At 40.1% G+C, this 25,738-nt stretch overlaps 1 protein-coding gene across 3 annotated transcripts in view; it reads left to right on the top strand.

Moving 5' to 3' along the window:
* The window catches only part of FER (FER tyrosine kinase), a 201,410-nt gene extending 187,420 nt beyond the window's left edge, over positions 1-13,990 (top strand). For 2 of the 3 annotated variants that reach the window (XM_082337550.1, XM_082337551.1), the window contains 2 exons: positions 1,236-1,358; positions 5,574-13,990. In XM_082337550.1, the coding sequence (XP_082193676.1) occupies positions 1,236-1,358; positions 5,574-5,716 (266 nt within the window). In that variant the 3' untranslated portion in view covers positions 5,717-13,990. Of the gene's footprint in view, positions 1-1,235; positions 1,359-5,573 lie in introns of those variants that run through there. The other variant, XM_082337552.1, reaches the window with a different exon arrangement.
* Positions 13,991-25,738: the final 11,748 nt, after the last annotated feature.

Here is a 25,738-nt window from a genome sequence, read left to right on the forward strand (position 1 = left end):
CTCTGAAGAGAGTTGATACATAGACAAGAAAACTAATCTTACTACAAAGAGCATAGTGAATGTACATAATTGCCATCTATGAGGCACACAAGCTAATGTAGTGCAGCTGGACGTGATACTTAGTTTAACAGTAAACTGAACTTTCTGACGTCAGAACAGATGTCATATCACCAACTGTAACTATAATTTACATGTATTTTCCTTTTTTCTAGTCAGAAGTGGCTTAGTTTAGTTTGTTTAATGACTAGAGATGAACAAACAATACATTCACAAGCATATGTGTATTTTACAGAATAAAGACATATATATACAATGTAATAGTATGGAACAAAGGAAAACAGTCGTGAAAAATGTTGGAAGTAATGTTGAAAATGGATTTTTAAGGTAACATTTTCACAGATCATGCTGCAAAGGGCTAGGAGCCTTAACTTTCTCATGTGAATCCATCCCTCTTAATGCAAATTCATCAGGGACAATAGAAATATCTGCTCCAAGATCTCTCCTTCTTCCATAATATAAAGCTTTCATGACACAAAGACGTTTGGAATTCAATTATGTATCAATTATCTATTTTGCTGTCTCTGAAGCATCGCTGAAGATAATGGAACCAGCAGGCCAGATTTTTTTTCTTTTTCTTAAACTGATTGGGTGCATCAGTTCTTCAGGGTCCAAATCAAACAAGTTGAAGCAACTATACTTTCATTTTCAGAGAACAATTTCTCAAAGTTTGAAAACCAGACCCTCTTCACAGTTACAAACTGTTGATGGTAGCTCCTCTCAGAATACTCATTGCCATGCTATATTAGGGAACTGGGAAAGGTAATTTTTTAAAAGCATTTTTTGAATTGAAAGTGATTATAAATAAGGGGGGAGGGGGGAACCTGAGATTTTTCTGTCCTTTTGTATTAAAAGAAAAAAAATATTTTTGTGCATTTAAGAAGGAAAGAAATTTTTAACTTGCATGAAAAATAACTGGCATGGTAAGATCTGTCAAATTGTAGAACTTTTAACTTAGTTTAGATTATTCCTAGGTACTGACCTTAAAATAATTTGTTTATCATTTGAAATACAGGAGACTATGATATCTGCAGAAAGTCTTATTAGTAGCTACAGCTTTGTTCTGCTTAAAGTTTGCCAATGTAACACTTTACCTTTACAGAAAATTTGGGGCCATAATTATCTGAAACATTCATTTCTCTGTACGTTAAGCTGAGGGTTTTCTCTCCTTTTCTTAGGGAGATACACATCTGAGAGTGATGTATGGAGCTTTGGAATCCTTTTGTGGGAGACCTTCAGTTTAGGAGTATGTCCGTACCCTGGAATGACCAACCAACAAGCACGAGAACAAGTCGAGAAAGGTAGTTATTTGTAAGCAGTGAAAGAAATGCTGTACAGATCCATAAGGATGTAATACATGCAGTATAAAATAGCAAAGAAATCACATATGAGTCATCCAGCAACTTTAGCAAAAATATTATGAGATTTTTTAATTGCTGAATCCAGCTTTCTGGGAGGAGTAGCATGATATATATACTTCTTGAAAAAAAGGAATATACTGACCAGTGACTTAAAGGACAGAAGACTTATAGCATGCTGACTTTCGTTGTTGCAGAGCTAAAAGGTGAGATGGAGAGAAGGGATTTACTGCTGTGCAAAGCAGAGGCTTGACCAGAATGAAATATTTAAGATTATGCTAATGCAGGTATAAATATTCTAAACTGCCAAAAGAAAAAATCTGTATCATTCCATCTTCTCTATTAAAACATTTCAGAAAAAAATTTAGCAATTATGGTGGAGAATGGTAAGCTAGTTGAGTGTTGAAGGCCACATTTCTCTTTTACAAAATAATCAAAAGGCTTTTATTTAAAGTAGCAAATAAGTGTGAGCAGGATTTCAGGACTTCGATTTATTTTCATCATCTTTAGTGGTGTTTCAGAACTGTTCCTCCTCTACGTAGTACTATGGTGTAATTCATAAACAGGTTCTAAGCTAGTAAAACTGCTAAATGATTTAAAAAAAAAAAAACTAGTTTGCTGATTTATACAGAATGCCAGTGTTTGTTACAAGCACTGTAGATGACCATCAAAGTTTCTCCTTAACAGGCCAAATCAAAAAATGCGACATTTTCCAGAGCAGAGGAGTGTTTGTAAAAACAAGTCATAAGTACTGAGATTCTGTTTTAATCCACTGAGAATAATAATCTCTTGAAATTGATAAAATTCAAAGATTTAGAAGTATGTTTATGCTTTTTCAGCTATTTATACTGTGGGTAAAATAGTCCTGTTGGCCCATCAGCAATTCTTCTTTTTTTTTTTAATGGAATTTTCATTTCTTTTATTAGCCTGTTTTCTTGGTTTTCAGTATATAATAGCTCTTCTGTTAGGATAGTCTGTTAAGACACTCCAGATTCTCTTCCTGATCTTATCTATCTCAATTACTGAATCAGTTAGAGCCCTCAGTGAATTTTGTCACTTGAATGCTTGCTTTAGACCAGGATAATTTCAATTCTAAATAACTATACAGAATCACTTTAAGGACAAAAAGTAGTTGCTGCTGTCACTGTTTTGAAGAACTAGTTTCTAGGGGAAAACTTTGTGATGGAAAGGATTTTTAGATAGTTTCATAATATCTTGTCTGTAAGTGTCCTAGAGCCCAGCCATTCTCCTTTGAAGTTACATGCATTAATACAGCACCTACAGCAGATGCATGCAATATAACAAAGGAAGAATATTTATCAGATTTACCTGTTGTATGAGGCCAGTGTCATTTATACTCTGCTTTAGAAAGAGGGATGCAGAGACCTGTGCAGTAAGTCTGGAGTCGTGGAGCTACTTTACTGTCTACTGCCTGTCATTTGCTCAGATTGCTACATATGGTAAACAGTTCATAGAATCACAATCACAGAATGGCTGAGGTCTGCAAGGACCTCTGGATATCATCTGGTCCAACCCCCTGCTCAAGCAGGACCATCTAGAGCCGGGTGCCCGGGACCGTTCCCAGATGGCTTTTGAATATCTCCAAGGATGGAGACTCCACCACCTCCCTGGGCAACCTGTGCCAGTGCTTGGTCACCCTCACAGTGAAAAGGTGTTTCCTGATGTTGCGAGGGAACCTCCTGTGTTTCAGTGTGTGCCCATTGCTTTGCGTCCTTTTACTGGGCACCACGGAAAAGAGCCTGGCTCCGTCCTCTTTGCAACCTCCCTTCAGGTATTTATGTACATTGACAAGATCCCCCTGAACTTTCTCTGCTCCAGGCTGAACAGTCCCAGCTCTCTCAGCCTTTCCTCACGTGAGAGCTGCTCCAGTCCCTTCATCATCTTGGTGGCCCGTCGTGGGATTCTCTCCAGTATGTCCATGTCTCTCTTTTACTGGGGAGCCCAGAACTGGACCCAGCACTCCAGGTGTGGCCTCATCAGTGCTGAACAGAGGGGACAGATCATCTCCCTTGACCTGCTGGCAACACTTCTTCTAATGTAGCCCAGGATACAATTAGTTGTCTTTGCTGCAAGAACACATTGCTGGTGCATGTTCAACCCTTGGTGTTCACCAGGATGCCCAGGTCCCTTGCCTGCCAAGCTGCTTTCCAGCTGGGCAGCCACCAGCATGTACTGGTGCCTGGGGTTGTTCCTCCCCAGGTGCAGGACTTTGCACTTCCCCTTGTTGAATTGCATGAAGTTCCTGTCAGCCCATTTCTCCAGCCTGTCCAGGTCCCTCTGAATGGTGCATGACCCTCTGGTGTATTGGCCCCTCTTCCCAGTTTGGTGTCATCTGCAAATTTGCTGAGGGTGCACTCTGCCCCATCATCTAGCTCATTAATGAAGATGTGAAATGGGATTGAACTCAGTATTGACCCCTGGGGTACACTGGTAGTTATTGGCCTCCAACTAGACTTTGTGCCACTGATAAGCTCCCTCTGGGACTCACCATTCAGCCAGTTTTCAATCCATCTCACTGTCTGCTCATCTAGCCCCTATTTCAACAGCTTCTTTGTGAGGATCTTACAGGAGGCAGTTTCGAAAGGCTTACTGAAATCCCCGCATCTACAGGCCAGTCCTTTCATCACAGAAGTTTCTCAAGTTGGTCAAGCATGACTTGCCCTCAGTGAATCCATGCTGACTACTCCTAATGACTTTCTTGTCCTTCCTGTGCCTGGAAATGGTTTCCAGGATTAGCTGTACCATCACTTTCCCAGGGATCAAGGTGAGGCTGACCAGCCTGCACCTCCCTGGGTCCTCCTTGAAGACAGGAGTGACGTTTTCTTTACTCCAGTCTTCAGGCACTTCTCCCAGTCACCATGATGGATGAAAGGTTATTGAGAGTGGCCTTGCAGTGACGTCAGCCAAGTCCCTCAGCACTCATGGGTGCATCCCATCAGGGCCCATGGACTTATGTAAGTCCATTTTGCTTAAGTATTCCCTGACCAGATCCTCTTCCACCAAGGGCACATCTTCCTTGCTCCAGACTTTCTCCCTGGTCTTTGGGCCTGGGATTCCTGAAGGCCGGTCTTGCTAGTTAAGACTGAGGTAAAGAAGGCATTCAGTAGCTCAGCCTTTTCCATGTCCTGTGTCACCAGGTGCCCCACCTCATTCAGCAGTGGGCCCACATTTTCCCTAGCCTTCCTTTTGTCACCTACACACTTAAAGAAGCCCTTCTTGTGGTCTTTGACATCCCTCCCCAGATTCAATCCTATTTGGGCTTTAGCTTTCCTAACTTCATCCCTGGATGCTCAGACAATGGTTCTGTATTCCTCCCACATTACCTGTTTTTGTGTTTGAGTTTGTCCAGGAGCTCCTTGTTCATCTATGCAGTCCTCCTGGCATTTTTGCCTGACTTCCTACTCATTGGGAAGTTGCCTTCATTGCTGTGAGTACATCTCTTTGGTCCAGGATATGGATGATATGCTGGAACCCCCACTTTTCTGTGGCTTCTGAATGATTAGCTGCTAATTTACTTAACTGATTGTTCATTCTTCTGCTCATCACCAAGTAAGAGGCCTCCTTCAGTTGATGGCTGCAGACAGGTGTGGAATGCTACTGCCTATCTAAGCAAACCAGAAGAGTAAGAGAGTTAAGATGATGGGAAAACATAAAAGTTAAGAAAACAGGAGGGAGGAAAAATAAATGGATAAAGTGCAAGTGGGAAGGGAACTTCTTAAGGAGACAAAAAAGGGAAGAGGCATGAGAATAAAAATTGATCCATTTTGAAAAAGAGCAAAGAAATTTACTCCCGTTTCAATGTTTATTATTGATTTCCTTAGTGAGGGGAAAAAAGGGAACACAAAACCTAGAGGGTAGCTACTTCCTAAGATACAGGAAACAAACCTATGCAGGTTGCTGCCCTTAGAGAAGCATACTTGTAATTTACAATGGCCAACTTAAATGTCATTTGTACTTGAGCTTTGATTAGTTTAATAATTATCTATCTTGTATGGGTTATATATTAAGACTTTCCTCATATTACCCTGAAGATCTTTTTTAATGCAACAGTCTTGAACTTCACTCTTTTCTTTTTAGATTTGTCAATATGCATCCGTTTTCAATGCTAAGCATTTTACCCTTTTTTTTGTGAACCAGGCTACCGAATGTCAGCACCACAAAAATGTCCAGAAGAAATACATAAAATAATGCAGAGGTGCTGGGACTACAAACCAGAAAACCGGCCAAAATTCAGTGAGATTCAGAAAGAGCTGTCTTCAATCAAAAAGAAAGTGACATAGTGATAAACGAGTGCCAAACTCAATGTGTGGGACTTTATTTTCCAGTGAAGTAATTTTTTCCCCTCAAACACTATACGTTTATACAACATTATTTGCAATATTCTTCTAGGATTACTTTGAAATTAACTGTTTTTTATATACATGTGTACCATCTTGAATGATGTCTACACCTGCATTAAAGACATATACTGCGAAATGCTATATATCCAGTCACAGTGATATTGTCATTTAGGTTACATGTAAATAGAAAAGCACATACTATAGATTTAAGGGAATGTGGCTTCAATCTATTTTACAGCAAGTAACTGCTAGTGACATTTTTCAGAGGTTTTCTACTTTAAGCTGTGTTCTCACTCTGCTATCTCTGTCCCGTATGTCAACACCAGCAGCACTCTAATATGGTGACTGTCATACATGTTGGCCTTAAAACTGAAGACTGTTTTGACAAGTATTTCAACTAGAAACTTTTATATTTTTAAATTCTTCCTGCAACTTATATTTTTAAATGTTATTTTGTTTTAAGGATGAAGGTCGGTTAGATTCTGGATGCAAATGTGGTTACCAAACAGTAAAATCCAGAATTCTCTTTTGTAGAAAATGGAGTTACTTGTGCATTTCTTACCATACTGTAGTAAATACTTCTGACTTTTGATGTGATTTACTTAAGCCATGCCTTTTCTTCCTACAAAGCCATCAGAATTCAGTAATATGTTTCCTTTACAATTACCTATGTATATTTAAGAAACAAAAAAACCAATATCAAGTCTTGACTACACGTTAAGAAATACTGCAAATCATCTGCCTTCCAAAGAATATGTAAAAGCAGTAGGCCAACAGCATGAAGTTTACTAATGATAGCAGCAGATAACAAAAATCATTGATCTTAAAGAATTTAAAGAATGTGAATTGCTAGATTTGCTTTTAATCCTGATTTTTTTCCTTAAATTGGTAGTGATTCTCAGAATGCAGCTGGAGCCTACAAAAGTGTATGCTAAGCAAAAGTACATTCCATGCATAATGTCCAAAGGAAAATAATACTTCTGTATGGCATAAGGAAATTGTTCAAGAAACCAAAATAAGGAAGTATTTTTAAAGCCTCTGACAGGCTGAGCAAGGCAGAGTAGAAATACTAACCTTCTAACTTTTTTAAATCATTGCAATCAGATTTCAGAAGACTGAGGACAGGCAAGTTTTAAATGCCACCAGGAATAAAAACCTTCTATAAATAAAAAAAAATCCGCCAGAAAGAATAAAAACTTACTAGATAGGGGAGGGAGGAAAGGAACAGTTTGTTACTCTGGCTCTGGATCCTCTTTGCAGCTGGAATAATTTTCTAGGGCCCTACATAGAAATAGGAACAAGTATCCTGGTCTGAGTTCCAGAGTTAAGGTGCTTAAAATTTTTCTAAGAATTAACTACAATTTTTCAGATCAAGGGATGCCAATTGCTGCTAATGCAAGTAAGAAACAGGAACTGTAAGTAACACAGCATCTGGAATGTTAATTAGCATTATTTTATTGTTACAGTGGGATTGAAAGTCAGTGAAGTCAGTGGCTACATTACGTTTTTATTTCTGTTCAGGTGGCTTTTCTGTTGTCCACATTTTTGCTCTAAAGTGTATTTATAGTAGTACTGAGTGGTAATGTTTAAGGGCTATGTGTGACCAAAATATGTGTAGTCTAGAAGAGTTTGTCTGTTACATTGGAGTTAGTGTCCAAATAAAACAATGAATGATCGTGCTGGAGCACATCACCTGCATTTGAGATGGAACTGTCAGCATCCAAGTATAAGGAATGGTGAGTGCTTCTTACATTTCTTAAGTGATTTTTTTTGTGGAGCTAAGGAAGCATATACATATCCATGAAGGTATAGTGCTTGGAGAACTTGGTGGCATAAATTTAAACTTCCTTATAAGCATACTGGATATATTTACTTAGTTCTGTACTTCGGAGTAGCCCAAAGATATTTTTCAAGAGCAATGGGAAACATTCTTCTTAGTTTGTATGCTTTTAAGTAGTACACAAATTTTGTGCCTTAATTTGCTAGTATGCTAATGCAAATGCAAGTGTACTAAGATTTAAGGAGTGTTCCACAATCATTTGGAAAAATCCAAGATACGACCAACTGCAGGTCCTTATGTATGCATCACTGAAGTCTGCAAGTAAGGATAAAGGTGTCTCCTGTGTCAGCGTTCATAGCTTCTCTGGACAGTTAATATTCTTCTTCTATGAAGGAGATTAACTGTTTCTTTGCTATATGCCCTCTTGACAGCAAAGAAATACTATTTTATTTTTATAAAATAAAATACTGTTTTATTTGTCTTAAATTAACTGGTCACCATCCTGACTCTCATGTAATGATAAAAATTGTACTCATATTTTATTCTGAAATAGTTAACATTTGTAATTATTATCACACTTCTGTTTAAATTTAAAGACCTTTTTAAACATGGGATTTCTACAGCAGCAAGAAAATTTATTATTATTCCTGAAGTAGGCATGAGTTCAGTTAAAAAATAATTCCTCTTTGGGAGAATACCAGAATGAGTTTATAACTATAGAATAAATTTAAACACAGGTATATGCCTCTTCAATTATTTAATTATTGCAGTTGTACAATTTAGGAAGTGCAATCCATACCTATAGATACTGTTTTTAAGTTTTTGTAAACTTCTCACAGGGGAGTTCACAAATCAACCTGCTATACAATGAAATTTAAAAGAAAGACATGGTATTCAAGAACCAAAGCCGCCATATCTGCTTTCTGTGGACTTGTGATGACTTAGTCTTGCAGTATTCATAGGTTAGCCAGATACTGGTCATTTGGTTCATGTACTGTGTTTATCCTAGAGAACTTACTTAGAAAAAAGTTAAGACTTGGTCTCTTTTGCAAGTGTAGCGTTTCAGGTAGGTTCTTACACAAGCACTGTCCCAACCACGGGGAGCCTGAGGGAGTCCTGAATTTTTTCACTGTTAAATGGGAGAAACTCTGAATACTGTTAAACGTTAGGTAGAAATACCTCAGCCATCTTACATGAGATGGACTTCAACAGGTTATCTGTTATTTTCCTCTTTTTCCAAGGAATTTCTTTCATCATTTTAAGAAAGATTGTCTTGAGGGCAAAAAATGCATCCTCAGGTTTTTTCAGTAGAAATTAAGCACACATGTTAGCTTCAGAGTTCAGTCATCAGTGAAATCATGAGGATTCCTAAGCATTTCAATTTTATGGAAAGTAAAATAGTGAAAAGTGTCTTGTCTGAAAACAAACCTCGCTTCAACAAAGTGTGACCTTGCAGAGTCAGCATCCCACCAAGACATTCTTCTTGAAATGTACGTTTTCATTAGTTTCTAATGAAACCAATGCACTAGTTTTTCATTTAGTAACTACAGTTATATTGCATTTCTTCTTAACAAAAATCTGCCTTTTTGCAGAGTTGCCTAAATTTTTATTGGAAGTTGTTATTGGAACATGCATCACCAGAAAGCTATCAGTAAGAACTGCAGTTTGTAAAGTAGGCCTGATCTTATTGATGAGAAACAGAAAACTCATTAAGGAAATACTAGATTATTTATAGATGGACTTGGCAGTGATAGGTTAACGGTTGGACTCGATGATCTTAAGGGTCTTTTCCAACCTTGACGATTCTATGATTCTATGATTCATACTTTACTTAAATATTTTTTCATCCATGTCTTTGACCCCGTTATGCTTACTCAAATCCCACGAGCACATCACTAAAACTACTGCACATCACTAAAACCGACTATGAAGTTATCCATTTATCTCTTATAACTATTTTGTTATCCCTTTTGCACCTATTGTAAAGATACTGAAAAAAAAAACACTTTCTTGAGGTTACCAGCTCTCAGAAACAGTTAAAAATGTCTCCCCCCCCCAAATTTTCCCAGATGTGCTGCTGCATGGATATTAACAATAGTGATTAACTACTAGCCCTGTTTCCATTATTCTTGCTGTCATGTCCTCTATACGGCAGTGCCACTGATGCACTAGAAACAGCGAAATATTTGAAGAGATGAGTTAGTGTGTAAATAGTGTCATCAAACATGATATTCAAGAGCAGTGGTTCTGAAAATGGCTGGTTGTCACAAGTAATAATAACTCATTATAAAGATGGAATAAAAAGAAAGAGACTAATTGAGAGAATCCACTTTCTATAATAGCCGTCCTGTTTGTAGGCAATAGGAATGTTTGTTATGCCAGTGCACTTGGATTTGTAACATTTTTATGACTGAGCATAAAATAGTTTGCTATTAAAAGAAGAGTTCACCAACTAATTTTTTTTTCCTCAAGCACAAAAGGACGTGATATTGTTGGAAGCATTCTTGCTAGGCAAGTCAGGATATGTGGAGGGAAGAATACAGAGGGAAGAATAACCCTACTACCAACCAAGGTACATGTTTTTTTCTTCTTAGAATCATATTCATGCAGTCCTTCACTTTCAGGAATACAGGACTTTAATTAGTAATTAGAAAGTACAAGGCAAGTCCAGTATTCCTGAAGTTCCAAACAACCGTGAGTTTTTTAAGAGTTATCTGGTAAATTTGGAACATCAGCTTTATTAAAAATGTTTTCTTCTAGTTTCCTTCTGCAGATTTACTTTAAAAAAGGAGTCCTTAAACAATCATCAGTAACATCTTATAAGAAAAATGCATCAACCTCAGAAACCTATCAAGCTTCTTTAAGAGTAACTTCAGTAAAGAATATTTTTTGTAATCTTGTACTAGAATTCCCCCAGGATATCTTTCCTTTCTAAAAAACTAAAAAAAAAACCCAACCAAACAAAAAAACCCAAAACCCCCTTAAAAAGCTGAAAGCTCCAAGTTGAAACAGAAGAATCCTTTCACTTGTCACATTCTGAACAGTCTTTCAAGTATTGCCACAGGTTCTTTCCTGAAACTGATAATGCACCTGTGATTTCCAGCTCTTACATACTTTTCAGCATTGCATATTAGTGCATTATTAGCACCCAACTTTACTTTCAGACCAAGGAAGGGAAGACTTTCTCACTGAAAAGTACACCAGGTTCTGCCTGGTAGCTCCCACATTGTTCATTATAATAAGCACCACATAGAACAGGAGCTGGAAGCTAGACATTTTCTTTAAATCAGCAGCTAATCCCCCAAAATTTCACAGCTTTGACTCTAGAAGCCAGCTTGGTTTTGGTTCTCTGTCAAATAAGCAAAAGCAATTTCTATATTTCAGCCTTACTACTAATGTATAAAACAGGAAGGTTCAGATACATTTACTGTTCTTTCCAAGGGAATGCTGCCTCCACCAATAACCGTAAGTTACCCTTATGACCCTGTGACCTCTCTCTGTCTCTTTGACATAAAATTCTAAATGGAATATATGTCCAGGTGTAGAACTTGGGTGTTAGCTCTGAGTTGTTTCGTTTTCAGGAAGTTGTATATTATTAGCTGTTTTAGAACACCATTTTCTCAGACATCATCTAGGCAGGACTGAAATTAGAATTTTCAGATGGTTTGAGTTTGGTTTTTTGTGAGATGAAGGACTAATTAGATTGCTAGCTACATGCATTGTTATTTTGCAGATATTTCAGATTATAGCTATAAGAGAGTAGTTAATTTATAGAGCTCAGTTTATGTATGCCTTCTCTAAATCAAAAACTGTTAGCCATGCTTATAAAAAATGGATAAATAAAGCCCTCAAATATAGTTGACTGAAGTCATAAAGTGAAAACATAGAAGAGCCATGAACCACATTCTTTCTTCCTCTGTCCTCCCAGAACTGAATGCTTTGTAAATAAAACTTGCAATAACTGGCTTTGTGTTTATAGATAAATACGACCTGTCAACCAGTATGATAGCCTAGGACTTACATTGCTACTAGCAAAGAAGGCTTGGAAAAAAGTGTCCCTAAATTGCTACTGTTTGGAATGGTCATCTAGTTTTAGAACTACAAATGTTTATAGATAAGAACATAACTTAAGTTTTGGGAGTACGGTAAGAGAGACAGCACATGCTTCTCCATTGAAACCCTTCATCAATTTAGGGCAATTATGCTTTTTAAAAGAAAAATCAGATTGCTTAGCGATTCCTTCTAGGTTACACATCTTGAAAGTATGAGCCAGAAGTTTCCGCCACTAAAAAAAGAAAGATCCACACTGTCAGCTCAGTCTTTCTCAACATATAAAGAATTCCATAATTGTTAAATGCAGCAGCAATACAAAATCTTTTGACTACTGATATGTAAACTACTTCACTCTGATCTTTTGCTTCAATTACTAAAGAATCTTTCTGCTCTTTAAAAAGGGTTGCAGTAAGCTTACAGTTGTAGCTGAGCTCTGATGTAATAATCTGGCCTGTTGCAACTCACATCTGATGGCTCCGTGTACCACAGATACACACCCTTTCACTTAGTTCAAAAAAGTTACTCTTGTGACAGAAAAGTTCAAATACATCCCTGCCTTTGCTTGACTCAAAAATATTGTAGTGACATTATACCTTGATACCTGTGGCAATGTCTGTGTATGAAAATTGAAGTAACTGTGAATCAAGGTGTTCACATTGTTCAAATCACGTTTTTAATCAAGTTACAAACCCTAAATATATTGTGAATTTTCCACATTGTAAAAGACATCAGAAAAATAACACTCCCGATTGCCTAGTTTACAATACAGAGCATCCTGCTCCTACTAGGGAACAATATGAAGCTAAATATGCTCCTTGAAAAAGGAATGATTTTGCTGTCAGACCAGATCCAAACAATATCTTTAAAATTAACAGTAACTTAATTCCAATAATCTTTGTTGTAAACTTCCTTCTTCTTAACAGACTTTTCCAAATAGTGTTAATATTCATTATTGTCATCCATTTTGCTTTTAGCAATTTGACTTCTGTACATCATATAACATTTACTTACACTGGTATTTATATCCCTACCACCACCGTGAAGTGCTGACACTTGCAGCTTCAGAAGATAAGTCTACAGGGAACTGATCTTTCACTAGGTGTCTGAATTGTTATGGTTTAATGCATTTTAAGTAAGTATCACTAAAGTAATTGTTTCAGTTAAAGCCTGTTATACACTTTGAACAGCAGTACTCCTTGCTCAAGATATCTCTGCAATAGTAATATTTGTATTTGACTTGAAGTCAAGAGGAAGGTAGAACTGTACCTTCCTTCCTCTCTAGTTTATCAGGGAAGGGAACTGCTGAGTTCAAGTAGCCAATTCAGGTGCTGTCAGTGATTCTGATGCGTAACGTGGATGTAGCCAGGATGCCAAAGAGAAGGTCTGGCCGTCTGCATGGCCCCTCTTTATAATATACCTACGCTCACTACAAGTCACTAATAAATCCACCGGAGACTGGAAGTTTGCTATATCTCCGAGTGTAGCTAATTCCTTAAATCACCTGAAGTTGTAGTGCTTAAGGAGAAATAGTGATATTTTTTTCTTTGTCACGAAATGCAGAAATGTGATATACAATGGGGAGTCTGCATCATTTTCCTTCCTTCCACCTCCTGCTTGGTCATGTCACAGATTCAAAGTCTTCAATAGATGGAACAACTAGAACAAACATATCTGTTTCTGCTGTTAAGTGTATCATTACCTGTAACTGGCAAGTTAACTTGCTTTTTCCACCAAGCTTCCCACCTAATTTTCACTAAAATGCTAAAAACATGTAATAGGAAAAAACTTCTGATATAGGCTCATCACACAGGACACAAAAGGCAGGCAGGCTCCTACAAGAAATTCTGAGGGCTGGAAGCCAAGAATAAACACTTGTCTTGTCCCTTCTGTTCAAAGAGTGTGTAGTTACATGCATGTTCAAATGACTTCCAGAGATGAAACCTGGACTAAGATTGGTAGGACTGTTGTTTTTCCAGTTGCATGTGTTACTTTTCCTTTGTATAATTGTAAACATTTGGAAATGGAGGAGGGGTGTTGGGGAAAGAGAGAAGGTGGGTTCACTGACCTGCTAGCACACGCAAGACTTTTGACACCAGTAACATTGAGTGGGGCGCAGATACTGTTTGCAAACATGCTTAGATTTCTATTCAGTTTTGTGCCAAAGTATGCACCAGCAAGTTTAATACCAGGTAAAGCACCTTTTATACTCTTTGTTGTTTAAAAATAATATATTTGTGAAACAGATCAATAATACATAACACTGGAAATGGGTGCTTCTTCCCAAAAGTACACATGTAAAAAAAAAAAAAAGAAACAACATTTGTGAGTTTATCTGGCTTTTAAGCAAGTCTGAAAATGATAACTATGTAATACAGTTGCCAGTTGTCTGTCCTTTATAATTTTAAATAGATCTGCATTTTAACTTTATTTATTTGCCATTTTTTTAATATACTTTAAAGTTACACTTTTGAACTCAAGCTAACTTTTTATTTTCCTAGGCTGTTACAAAACAGAATTTCAGTATTCTTGTAAACTGCAGACCATTTTTGAATAGTCCTTTGTCTTTTCCTATGGACCAGTTACCACTAATGAGTCTGCAGTCTCCTTTTTACTGTACTCTTCCAATAAATGTAAAATATTTGTATCAAGCTGTCTCATTTTATTTGGTATTTACAGGTTGTGTTTATTCACTTGCTTCTGTAATCAAGTGGAAGATTGACTCTAGTAACATTGCTTTTGGGAATAGCTACAATTCAAAATACTCTATTTCGCAAAGAAAAAAAAATCAATTTTATTTGAATTTTTCTGGCAATTTCTGGAGTTAATATCTGTGGGATCCTCACTCACAGTCTGGCTGTCACTTTTGTTTACCTTTTGTATATCAGAAGGTCTTGAAAGAAGGAGTAACCTAGTGGGCAGAAGGGAAAGGACATGTTGAAACAGGCTGAGAGCTTCGGGGCTGGAGCTCTGCAGTTTTGAGGGTGTTAAACCATGAGTTTCTCTTCAAGTCAGAATTGTGTTAAGAAGCTGGGCGCTGAAAAGCAAACATGCGTATTCTGCACCCCAACAGCAAAGTAAAATCTGTAAGCGTTTCCAGTTAAGAGTAATGCAGCAATCTAAAGGCATATCCAAGCTTTATACTGTTCCTTTTACATGATCTAGTGCTCCGTTCCCTTTTTCTAAAAAAAAATATTAATTCTAAATGCAAGTTGCATTTTAAAGCAGATTGTTTAAAGCTACTTTATGCTTTACTTTGAATGAAACCAATCTCTGTAATAATTGCCATTTTCACCACACTTTGATGCAATTTCTTTGATTTCCATAATCCCTTCTTAATATAAAGACTGTGATACCAAAATGACAACTGAGGTAAAAAATCAGAATTATTATGCCTTAAAAAAATTTAAACTAATCTTTTGAGATCTCATGGCTAATGTAAAGTACGAATACCCCATTGAAAGAACTTCCACTGCTTTATGCTCCCTGCAGATGCACTTTGCTTAAGCACCCAACAATGGGTAGAAAGACAGGCTTTTGTGTACCTGCACCCTTACACAGTGTTATTAAGCACACTGCGTGCTGGCACAGCACTGCAATTTGCAAGACTTGGTGCCTGACTGAAGGAGGTAGCAAAGAGGCAAATTTATGGCACTGGTTCGTAAGTGGAACTGAGGTAGTTTTCCCCACCATCTCCCAATAATCATGAATGGGAGAGATTAAGTCCAAAGCTTATCCCCTGAATTTACCAGTATATGTTGAAACAGAAGATGACACAGCATGGGATTTCACATAGCTCTGGTGCAATTCTGCTGAGAGGCTAATTTATTAGCAGGATAATTTTAGAAAAGGTTACTGCAACTAAATCTGTTCTGCTCAGTGATGCCTAGCCTCCAAATAATAAAAACATGTTGTTTGAAAACCTGCTACTGTCAAACATTGAGCAGCACAGGGTCATCAAATTTCCTCATTTGAAGCATCACAGCAGTTAATTAGGAATGAGGCTAAAGAAAGGGCCTTCAAGGTGATCAGGGTCTTTGTACAGTCCTGCATTTTTTACAGTTTAGAAGTAGATTCAAAGGACTTGGAGTTTAAAAGATTAAGTTGAGAAGACTTCTCAGAAGATCCCAAAGAACATTAGGCACCTAAGGACGACTTTAAATGGCAAATCACAGCATTTCCATATTCTTGAGATGCCCGATTTAACCACTCGGGCACATCTTCCCCTAACAAACCTAACAGGCTGCAGTAGCAAAACAGTCCCATGCAGGACAACATGTACCCCACTTCCAACACGACCATAAGACCTCCTTTCCTATTTCAGTTCAAGTTTTCCACTTGGGACTTTTCCTGCCCAGCTGACTTGTGAGTCCTAACCTTGCAGGCACTGTACAACTGGCAAAACTCCACACAGAAGACATTTGGGCACAGAAGTGTTGATACTGGATAGTACTGCTTGCATCCATCCAATTTTTTCTATCACCTAACGTTTGCATGTCAAAGCTAGATCAGTTCTTTTTCTCTGCAAGTGACAGACACACCTCCCTCCCTTTTAGATCCAAATACTGTGCATGCAAAGATGTTTTAATACTCAGGTACAAAACCTCCCTTGAAGTTTGGCAGAAATATTGTTTTTGTTAAATGAGGGAGAGACATTAATCTTGCTCAGGGACACAGAAGAGGCTCACAGCTGAGGACTCCAAGCAGAAGTATGTACCTGCCTTCAGCCTGATGTAAGGGATTTGGGGAGTTAGTGGAAGAGCAGGGAGAGGGAGAGTTGTTCTGGGGAGTGGATTTTTTTCCTTTCCATCATATTTAATTTAGTGGCCCACTGGGTCTGCTGACTTCCATCAGTGTTGCTCCTGCATCCTTAAGTCTCCACCACCACCACACTCTGGGAGCTTAACTTGGACCAAGGACCACAGAGACCTCAAAAGCCAAATATTCCTGTATTTAAGATGTTCGGTGAATCTACCCACACAAAACCAAATAGGTCTGAGGAAACCTGTGATAAGTCACACTTGCTCAGCGTGGAGCCCAAGGACCATCACAGGTCACTGAGTATGAAGTTCCAGCAGTGCCATAATTACATGTTTCTGATATGAAAATGATTTGAAGGACTGTGTGGTCTCCATCGCACACATTCACTGAGGCTACTCTGCAGCTAGGTTTCAGTCCTCCTTCAAGTCATGTTCTAGTCGTAAGAAATGCAAAAATACAGTAACATCACTGATATTGTCTGAATTACAGCTGTACATTTTTCACCTCAAAGGACATGATGCAGAAAACCACAGAGAAAAACACAAGTCAATGACACATGCAGAGACCACTAACCCTGCAACGCACAGAGCTCTTCTTTAATGCAGTTTCATCAGTATTCATCTCCTCCTCCATCCCCCTCAGTTCCTTACAAGTCTGCCACACTAAAAGCACTGCTGCTTAAACAGTCTTCAGAAATGCATCTGGACTAAAGAAATAGCTCTGTGTTGAGAATACAGAATAATGAAACACTGTGCTCTAATTTTCTAATAACTAAGCTCTCGCAGCTTTCTATGACCTAATATTCTGCAAACAGAAGTCAGGGAAGAGTAAAATCAAACTACTAGCTAGCTTTGAATCCTCAAAAGAACAGACTGGCATTTGACCATGCTGTAATGGGAAGAAGCAAGCATCTTCGACGCACATTTTCCACTCATGATGTATTAGTTCTCTGGCAGCTGAAGGAAAAATGAGATTGTGTTAGCAACAGCTGGAGTATATTGAAATATTTTTCTACTTCCTCTCTTAAAAGCTTGCATTGCTAAGTGTAATTCACTACAGAGAAGGCACAGAGAAGGATAAGTAGGATAATCCAATTGCTAAAATTTAGTCTGTGCAATCAGCAGCTATGAAAGCCCATCCTGTTAACACTAACACATAGAAGTCACAGCCACTGTAAAGTTAGACTAAAACACACACATAAAAATTTTGTCTTCCTTACATAAAAGTTTTAACTCCTAAAGAAAGGCCCTTGCTCATCTAAACTTACAACCTTGTTGCTTCAAAAAAATCCTTTCCAATACTCTAGAAACCTGAGCTTGAAATGAAAAAAAAAAAAAAAAAAAAAAAATGCAGTGACCTAGGTCTAGCTAGGTATAATTAGAGCACCTTCTAATATGATGGAGCTACATAGGTAGTTTCCATTTCACTCATAGTTAGGGACCAGAGGGTCATGTCTCTAATGTCTGGGCCTGACTAGGGGTCATTTTTGTGCTATGCAGCTGATTTATGGAGAGATACCTTGACCTTCTGTCTTTCCCCAGACTTCAGGTGGACCTGACCTGGGGGGTGGGATCTGGTGGACCAGGGGTGGTCAAGTCCACCTGAAGTCTGGGGAAAGTCAGAAAGTCAGTCTCTCAATCATCTGCATAGCACAAAAATAGGGCTAGTCACAGAAAAGCAGGTACAAAAAAATCAATCAACAGGTGATACAAATGGGGCAATTCAAAGTTTTTACCCATATATGGCTTGGTTATAGTCTAAACTATATGCAAAGACTAAATTTTACTTGATGCGGGGACTGAAACCAAACTGCCCCCTCACTTGGAAGCCTCAGTGGTTGATTTCACATTTGAAGCACAAGTAAGCTGTTTTTTATATAAATCCAAATTTAAAGACTTAGTCATTGGATCTGACCTTACCCAGTCTACTGCATGGAGATTTTCCACTGGTGGAGGTACAGCGAGCCATCTAGTTTTTCATTTTCAGGTCCTCCCAGGCCCTCCCAGTGCTTCTGAGATAAGACACATCCCTGTATCTCTCACCTTCAGGCCTAACCCCAGAAGTGTCTTCAGAGCACACCTCCTAAGTAAGCCTCATCCAAAACACAGCCAGGGACATGACTTCTCTCACCTCCTGCCACATGCATGGCCCAGAGTCACCCTCTAGTCAGCTCCTAGCCTTTACGTTATGAAACCTGCCCTGATTTTGGGCTGAGGGCTGGGTCTTCCACATCGTGGGTCCACCAGGATCTCTCCCCAGCTGTGGACATTCAGGAACAAAGTCACCAAGACTCAAAAATCACAGCCTGTTTCACACAGGTGTGTTCAGTGGGCTTAAGATTAAACGAGCACAAAGCCCAGGGTAAGGGGCGATGAATATTTTCAGCGTGCTCATTTCAGAAGTCAGTGTGTGGCTCTTTCGTTGTAGAAGTCACAACAAGTGCACTGTCCAAAAGCGCTGTTGTGACCAGGGCAATGCCTTCCTCCTCTCCAGAGTACAAAGCCCTCACTTGGCATTGACGGTAAATGGGGAGGACACTGAGCACTTCCATTACATCAAGTTAGAAGACATTGATCACAAACAGGCAACCCACACACTTCAAGCATAGTTGCATCAGCAGCAACAGGCCCAACCCCAAAACCTCTTTTTGTTTTTAAAAATAAGAGAGCTTCTCAGCCGTTCCCCTGTGACACTGCTGTCCCAGCAGGGATTCTTACAGCACCGTAAGACAGACAATTTTGCTTTCTTGCTGTGACGTGTATAGTGGGATTCCTGCTTGATATCTACTTCAGCTGGCTCTCCCTCAGACTTGGCAGCTCTGTCAAGCTTAGGATGCTATTTTTTTTTTTTTTAAACAGCAATAACGTTCAAGGAGGAAAACTATGAAAAACCCCTGCTATTAGAAGCAGTTGGCCAGCTTTGAAGAGGCTGTCAGCCATGGCTGCCTTTTCCTACAGTAGCTGAAATTTCAGATATAAGTGATACTTTTAATGGTCTCAAAAAAAGAGTTTCAGTTGTTATTTGTACAAGCTAGCATGTTTCATCTCCACTTTTCCTTTACAGGAAAATGTTTGCCTTGCATTCCAGGACAGAAAATAATTCCCACTGAACTTGTGTTTAAGCACCTGTCTTTTTGATCCTGTCAGATTCACTCTTCATACAAGCACTTATATGAGACTCCTGAGACAACAAATGCATTTTTCTGACAAGTGTTCGACATGCTACGATAACCAATTATGAGGTTTCCTGAATGAACTGAGCAGTGGAGAGCTATCCACATACACCCCCAAAACTCACCAGCTCCCATCCCCACCAATTACACTTGTACTGAAGAGCCTGCAGAGGAGGGGCTGGGTATGGCACAACAACCTCCTCCTTGTAACCGCTTGACAGACTTTTACTTAATTAAAAAAAAAATCCAGGGCAAGGAACCTTGAAACTGTTTGATCTTCTAAAACATGCTGAGCTAATCCAGGCAGGGACAGAGCTGTTGACATCTTCCCTCCCCTTTTTTCATTTTTTGGAAAGTCAGTGCCTTCAAAACAGTATGTCTGCCTCCAGTTGCCAGGCTTTCAATACAGGGCACACAGAGAAATTTTAAATATGAGGCAGTGCACATGAAGTGCCTTAGGGTGGAGCTCGCAACAGCAATCACACTTTCACGCTCTGGCCCCATGAATGTGAAACAGCTGCAGACGCGCTGGTTGAAAGAAGCAGACGAGCAGGGTCATTCCTCAGATAGGGACTGGGAGCAGTACCAGCTGCTCTCCCAGTGTAAGCATCCTGTAGGTGTTTACATTAAACAGTCATTGGAGTAGAACACAGAAATGCTAAACATTCCTGAGACCTTTACCAGGCCTCAAGGTTAACCAGTCCTCCCACAAGCATTGACATTCCTCTTTGGAGGCCCAGACACAAGCACGTCCCTCTTCTGGCGCTGTGAAGCTTTTATTTTCACAACAGGGGGAGGCAGGTGGGGAGAAAAGTCCTTGCCCAGCAGCTGTGGCCTTGGCTTTTTTACCTTCCACAGCTGCAAGTGAAGCTTTACCAGGGCCTTGTGAACAAAGTAACTTGCCACTCCCTGCAGACCCAGTTCCAGGTATGGCTACTGAACTGGGGAAAGCATCAAGCCCCATTTTGTGGTTCCCAAGTGGGCTTCATCCAGAAATGTGTGTGAGACAGTTGGCTAGCATGGAGGCAGCACTGGACCTTCCCTCAGCAGCATTCGACCTGCCCCTTCAACAACTGATGTCTATAGCCATCAGCAGCCTGAACACCGCTGCCTTGAACCTTGGTGGCTCCCACCCAGCATCCTGCATCCTTCCACGCATCTGTCCTGCTCTCCTCTGAGCTGCAAGACACCACCTGAAAGCAGTTCCTGAAAGACAGAGACTATAGATGACTTTGGAAAGCATAAACAACATATGCTACAGTCTGTCACTCAGGGATTATTAGGTTTATTGCTAGAACTCCTCTAATTACAAGATCAGTGTGAAATACAAGATTTAAGTGAATTTAAAACTAGGAAATGGGAAAATTCATGCAGCCTTTTAATTTTTCTGCAGTTTCTTCATGATCCACTTGTAAGCATTATCTGCTTTGCAGTCTGATGTTCATCTACACTGGTTTACAGGAGCTTTTATTGGGGGAGTGAAGAATAGTTCATTAAGGATATGTTTCAGAAAAAAAATGTGCCATACAATTGCAGAAAAGCCAAAGTTCAGGCAGTTTTTATGCCCAGCTATGTGATATTATAAAGAGAACACTAGACTGCTGGATCTTGCCTTCCATACAGTGTTATCACCACCAATTCATAAGGCATTTTAAGCCCTGATGGTTATCTGCAAATACACCATCCATTTCTTAAAGCCTGATTTCAACACTCAGTCCTAACTGAAGATGGGCTGGGAGCCCGGTCTGTGTCAGAGGTGCTCGCAGCACTGCCAGGTGGGCAGAAGCCCTTCTCTTCCCATCTTCCCTGCAGCCTCTTTTCATCAAAGAAAGGTGATAATGCGCACCCAGCTCAAAAGCTGTAGTCACAGCCAGGTGGGGGAGGATGCCCCTGTGCCTGGCATGAGCCCCTGGCACCCCGAAACGGGCACCTCGGTGGCTTCCAGCGCAGCTCGGGGTCGGATGCTGCCTGCCATCCCCAGCCCTGCCTGTAACATCTCCCCCTCCCCCAGAACTTCACACCTAAAATAAAGTGCCTTATGCAGAGCAAGGTGAATGTTCCTTCCCCTCTGGCTCCATTTTACACTTCATGGGGCTGATGGTGAAGTCAGACTGAAGCAACAGAATCGAAGAGCCAATATTTTATTACTTGAACCAAGCACCTGATTATTATGGGGAAAAAAATTTAAAGCAGCATAATTATTACCTTCTTTTACAATAAAAGTAGCCTTGACTCTCCAAGACATCTTAGGGTGCTCCTGCTGTGAGGCTAACAACAGCTTACACGCCAGAAACACATTTCCCTAAAACTTTCTGAGGCAAGCAAAATTTGACAAACATCAAAAATCAGAACATAGCCTGTCTTTCTATTATTCTTGGTTATCATTAATATTCTTCAGCCACAGGGATATCAAAGTCTTTGGCAGCGATGGATGCAATTTAGCTGCTCCCTAGAGATGGCTTTAGAGAATGCGTAATCAATTTTATAAATGAGCAGCTGGCCTGCACAGCAAGGTGCACTCTGCGTTTCACCAAAATGAATAATGAATTGCATATACTCTGCATTAAGAAGAAGATTGGCATTCCTCTTAGAAACTGTTTAGATTTTTTCTTTCATTAGAGTTTCATTTCTTTCACATGTTAAAAGACAAACTAATGCCAGGTTGTTGCTTAATGTACTCAACTTTTACACACAGTACGCATGCCAAGCACCAACAGAGACAGCATGTCTGGGAGGTGGCTCCCAGACATGGGCCATGGTCAGGCTCCAGAGTCAGAGGCAGCTCCTATCAGTCTGCCCAGACCCTGTGGAGCCTTCAGTGGTGACAGCCATGAGTAAATCCAAGGCTCAGCCTTGGACTTTGTCCTTTACTGGCCCAACAAATTAATAATCTCAGCATAATTGTAAGTATTTATTTTTATAGTGAACAAACTATTTCACTGCAGAAGCAGAAAAACAAATTCCAATGCCACGTCTATTTCTCTCAAACTTAGTGATCCAGGACAAAAGTTTGCTCAGGCCCAAGGGCATTTTGTTGACTTTCCACTGGCCTTTCAGTCTATAATGTGATTTCTCAGGTCTGTGTGGAAATGATTTGTGACTCTCATATTCCCATTGAGAATAACCCATCCATTATATAGCCTCCAGCAAAAGCTGCGCTGTGACAGGTCTTTTGAGGTCAGATAGGCTACTGTAATGCTTCAAATGGGCAGGCATGTCATACCTACATTTCTTGTGGTTCCTCACAAAGCAGAGAAAGCAAGCAGAAAGGAAAGGAAGAAAATGTGAGACCTATGAGACCAAGCACCCACCCTCTTTACAGGGGCACATTCACACTCAGATGTACATTTTCTTCTGACAACACAGTCTCTGAATAAAACTCACTTCAGCTGCCCTCCTCCTTCCCCTAGGAGATGTTGTCCTTCCCCCACCAAATGCCAGGAAGCCTTTCCTGAGGTTCCTAGGTGTGCCTGATCAGATGTCACTGGCATTTACATTTTGATTCCTTGTTATCAGATGTGCTTGGAAGACAGCAGGAAGGGAACGAGAGTGGCATCATTGCTCAGATCTGGCACAAAAATGTCTGTGGCTTTTGTTTGTTCTGATAGTGTTAGTTTCATTTAGGAGAGAGTTGTGGCAAGAGGGACGGAGGCTGTGTAGACTGTATTCAGCAACAACATAAGCTAGGAGAAAAAGTGAACCTGTGGGAGCATATAGAAATACTGCTAGGCTTTATGCTCCATGTGTGCTGCAGGAATTCAGCCCCAAGCCTCATGACATTGCTGTAGGCCTGCTGTGTCCCTGCACTTTTTAATGACTTCAGCAGAACACCAATAATCGTCTCCACACAGGTTTTAACACACAACCAGCTTTTCGAGCACTTCAAGCTTCTGATGCAAGAGAGATGCACAATTAAATGCAGCACCCAACAGTCCCATTGTATCAATGTTCATATTGTGACTTCCCTCTTTTCACTATGTGGGATGTGATGAAGTCAGTGAAGACCTGGAGCATCACATCTGTGTATAAACCAAAGAAGACCATGCAGAGATCTTGGCAGCTAGTTCTGTTTCCAGCACTGAGGCCATAGATGGCAACACCGTGTGGAATAACATTGCCTTTTTCAGGTCTCCCCAACACTTGAGCAGCCATCTAGTAATGTAGTTAAAGATCCTGGCTGTTGCCAAAAGCTGGCAAGATCTTGCTGGGAAACAGAGCTTAATTCTACTGACATACCTACAGCTGTAACCCCAAGCAAGCATGGCAGCTGTTCTACTGGCAGTTCCCAACCTGGCAATGACCATTGCTGCAATGCTACCCTCCAGCTGGCAGCCATCCCAGATGGCATGGCCAAACAGGGCTAAAAGTGCCTGCTTTTTAGCTCTCAGCATCCCTTCTCTTCCTCTTGTTGCTGTAGGTATGAAGACAAGGGACATGGGATCCGAACATGGGGTTTTATCAGTTGCTCCTGTCAGAAGGCACCAGAGCTCAGTTCTGCATATTCAAGGCAATGCTTGGATCTCATTTGCTTCATTGTACTGAGAGCAACACAGAGGTGCTCATTGCAGCAGGTAGCCCCTTCACTTCTGCATTCTGCTTCTTGATTATGCAGCTGTGCTTGTCTTCTGTTCTCAGATCACCTACCAATTTTTTAACATCTAGACTTCACAAAAATGTCATGAAGCACTTTGTTTCTAAATTTCTAAACAGGCTTATTCAATGCCTATTAAGTAATTGGTCTTAAAATATATTTTTAAAGGGAGCTGCAGACAAGAACCAATCTGTTGCTAAAGCTTAAAGATTTTTCTTCACGTGGGAAGCTTGCTTTCACTCAAAAATAATACCACTGCCTCATTAGGAATGAGCCTGTTCTTGCTGTGTTTTCTGCTGAGCCTCTGAAGAAATGCTCCATAATCTAGGATTGAGGAGGGCATTATGGTGCTTACATGGCACTAACACTCCATATGCAGTGAGCAGACAATTATTTGTATCCTCCTTTTTGAAAGCAAGGTTGTTTTCCCAAGGGAGACCAATTTGTATTTCAGAAAACACATTTCCAAGTCTTATTCTTTTGCCGTTGTTTCCGAGAATAGACAGTACACTGCAGCATGTCAAGTGGAAAAATCACAGGAGGTTGACGTGCTGTGCCATCCGGATCAGGTCACGTCACAGCAACTCGGCTGTGGCAGCACTGCCAAAGGGAATGGCTCGCTAGCGAAGCCAGGACCTTGCCAAGCTGGAGAGAGGAGATCGAGTCCTCAGAAGAAAGAAGAAAATTACTCAATGGCTAGGGATACCCGGGGACAGGTGCCTGGCTAGTCCTCCTGATCAAAATGGTTTCCTGCATGGTTTTTATTCCTCTCTTTAACAAGGAAGCTGAATAGCCACCACTAGTCCTTAGTACTTATTTAAGGAGCAAACTAGTGCAAGCTGGTAAGAGGCATTATACAGGACCTGAAAAGTAACACCAGCCTCACCTTCACAGGAAATTCTGAAAATAGCTGCTCTTTCATCATTTTCTCTGACAGCGGTTGGCGTCATGAACAAAAGAGTTTGTAGCCCCCCCCCAGCTCTTCTCCAGCTGTGTAAATGCTCACAGAAAAAAAAAGCTAAAAAGATGTTAAATTTTCAGACATTTGAGATGTTTACTGCTTTTACTCGTTTTGAAGAAGGACGCATTGCATGCCTACAGTTGTTTATTTGCCGATCTATGGAAATTCTGAGCAGCAAAAAACAGCCACCAACTTTCAAACCCTCGGATAGTTTTAAAATACAACTTTATTTTTATAAGTAAATGAAACAGCCTACGGACAGGCAGCTCAGGCACAAATACAGCTTCAGAGAAAAAGGGCAGGCAGTGTAAGTAATCTACAATGCCCCATGCATGCTGAGTGCCACACAGGACTGTGAGCCATGAGATGCCTTATAAGAGCTGCTGCTCAAACCCAATTTCCACCTGTGTAGCTGGTCTGGGTCATAGGGACGGCAGGGCAGAAGGGAGGAAAACACACATGTGGCACCTTGCCCTCCAAGACAGCAGACCCATTTTACACCAAGTGCATCGAGAAGCTCATAATTAACCACCCAGGAAAAACTCCTGACTACCCTGCCTTTGCATGCAGGAGGTCAGCTGTAATCTGCTATCTTTGATGGGTTTTATGCTGTACTATGTGTGTCAAAGGATTTAGATGGCTCTGCA

The sequence above is a fragment of the Platalea leucorodia genome, assembly GCF_965183815.1.
Source record: "Platalea leucorodia genome assembly, chromosome: Z".
In the NCBI taxonomy this organism is placed as follows: domain Eukaryota; kingdom Metazoa; phylum Chordata; class Aves; order Pelecaniformes; family Threskiornithidae; genus Platalea; species Platalea leucorodia.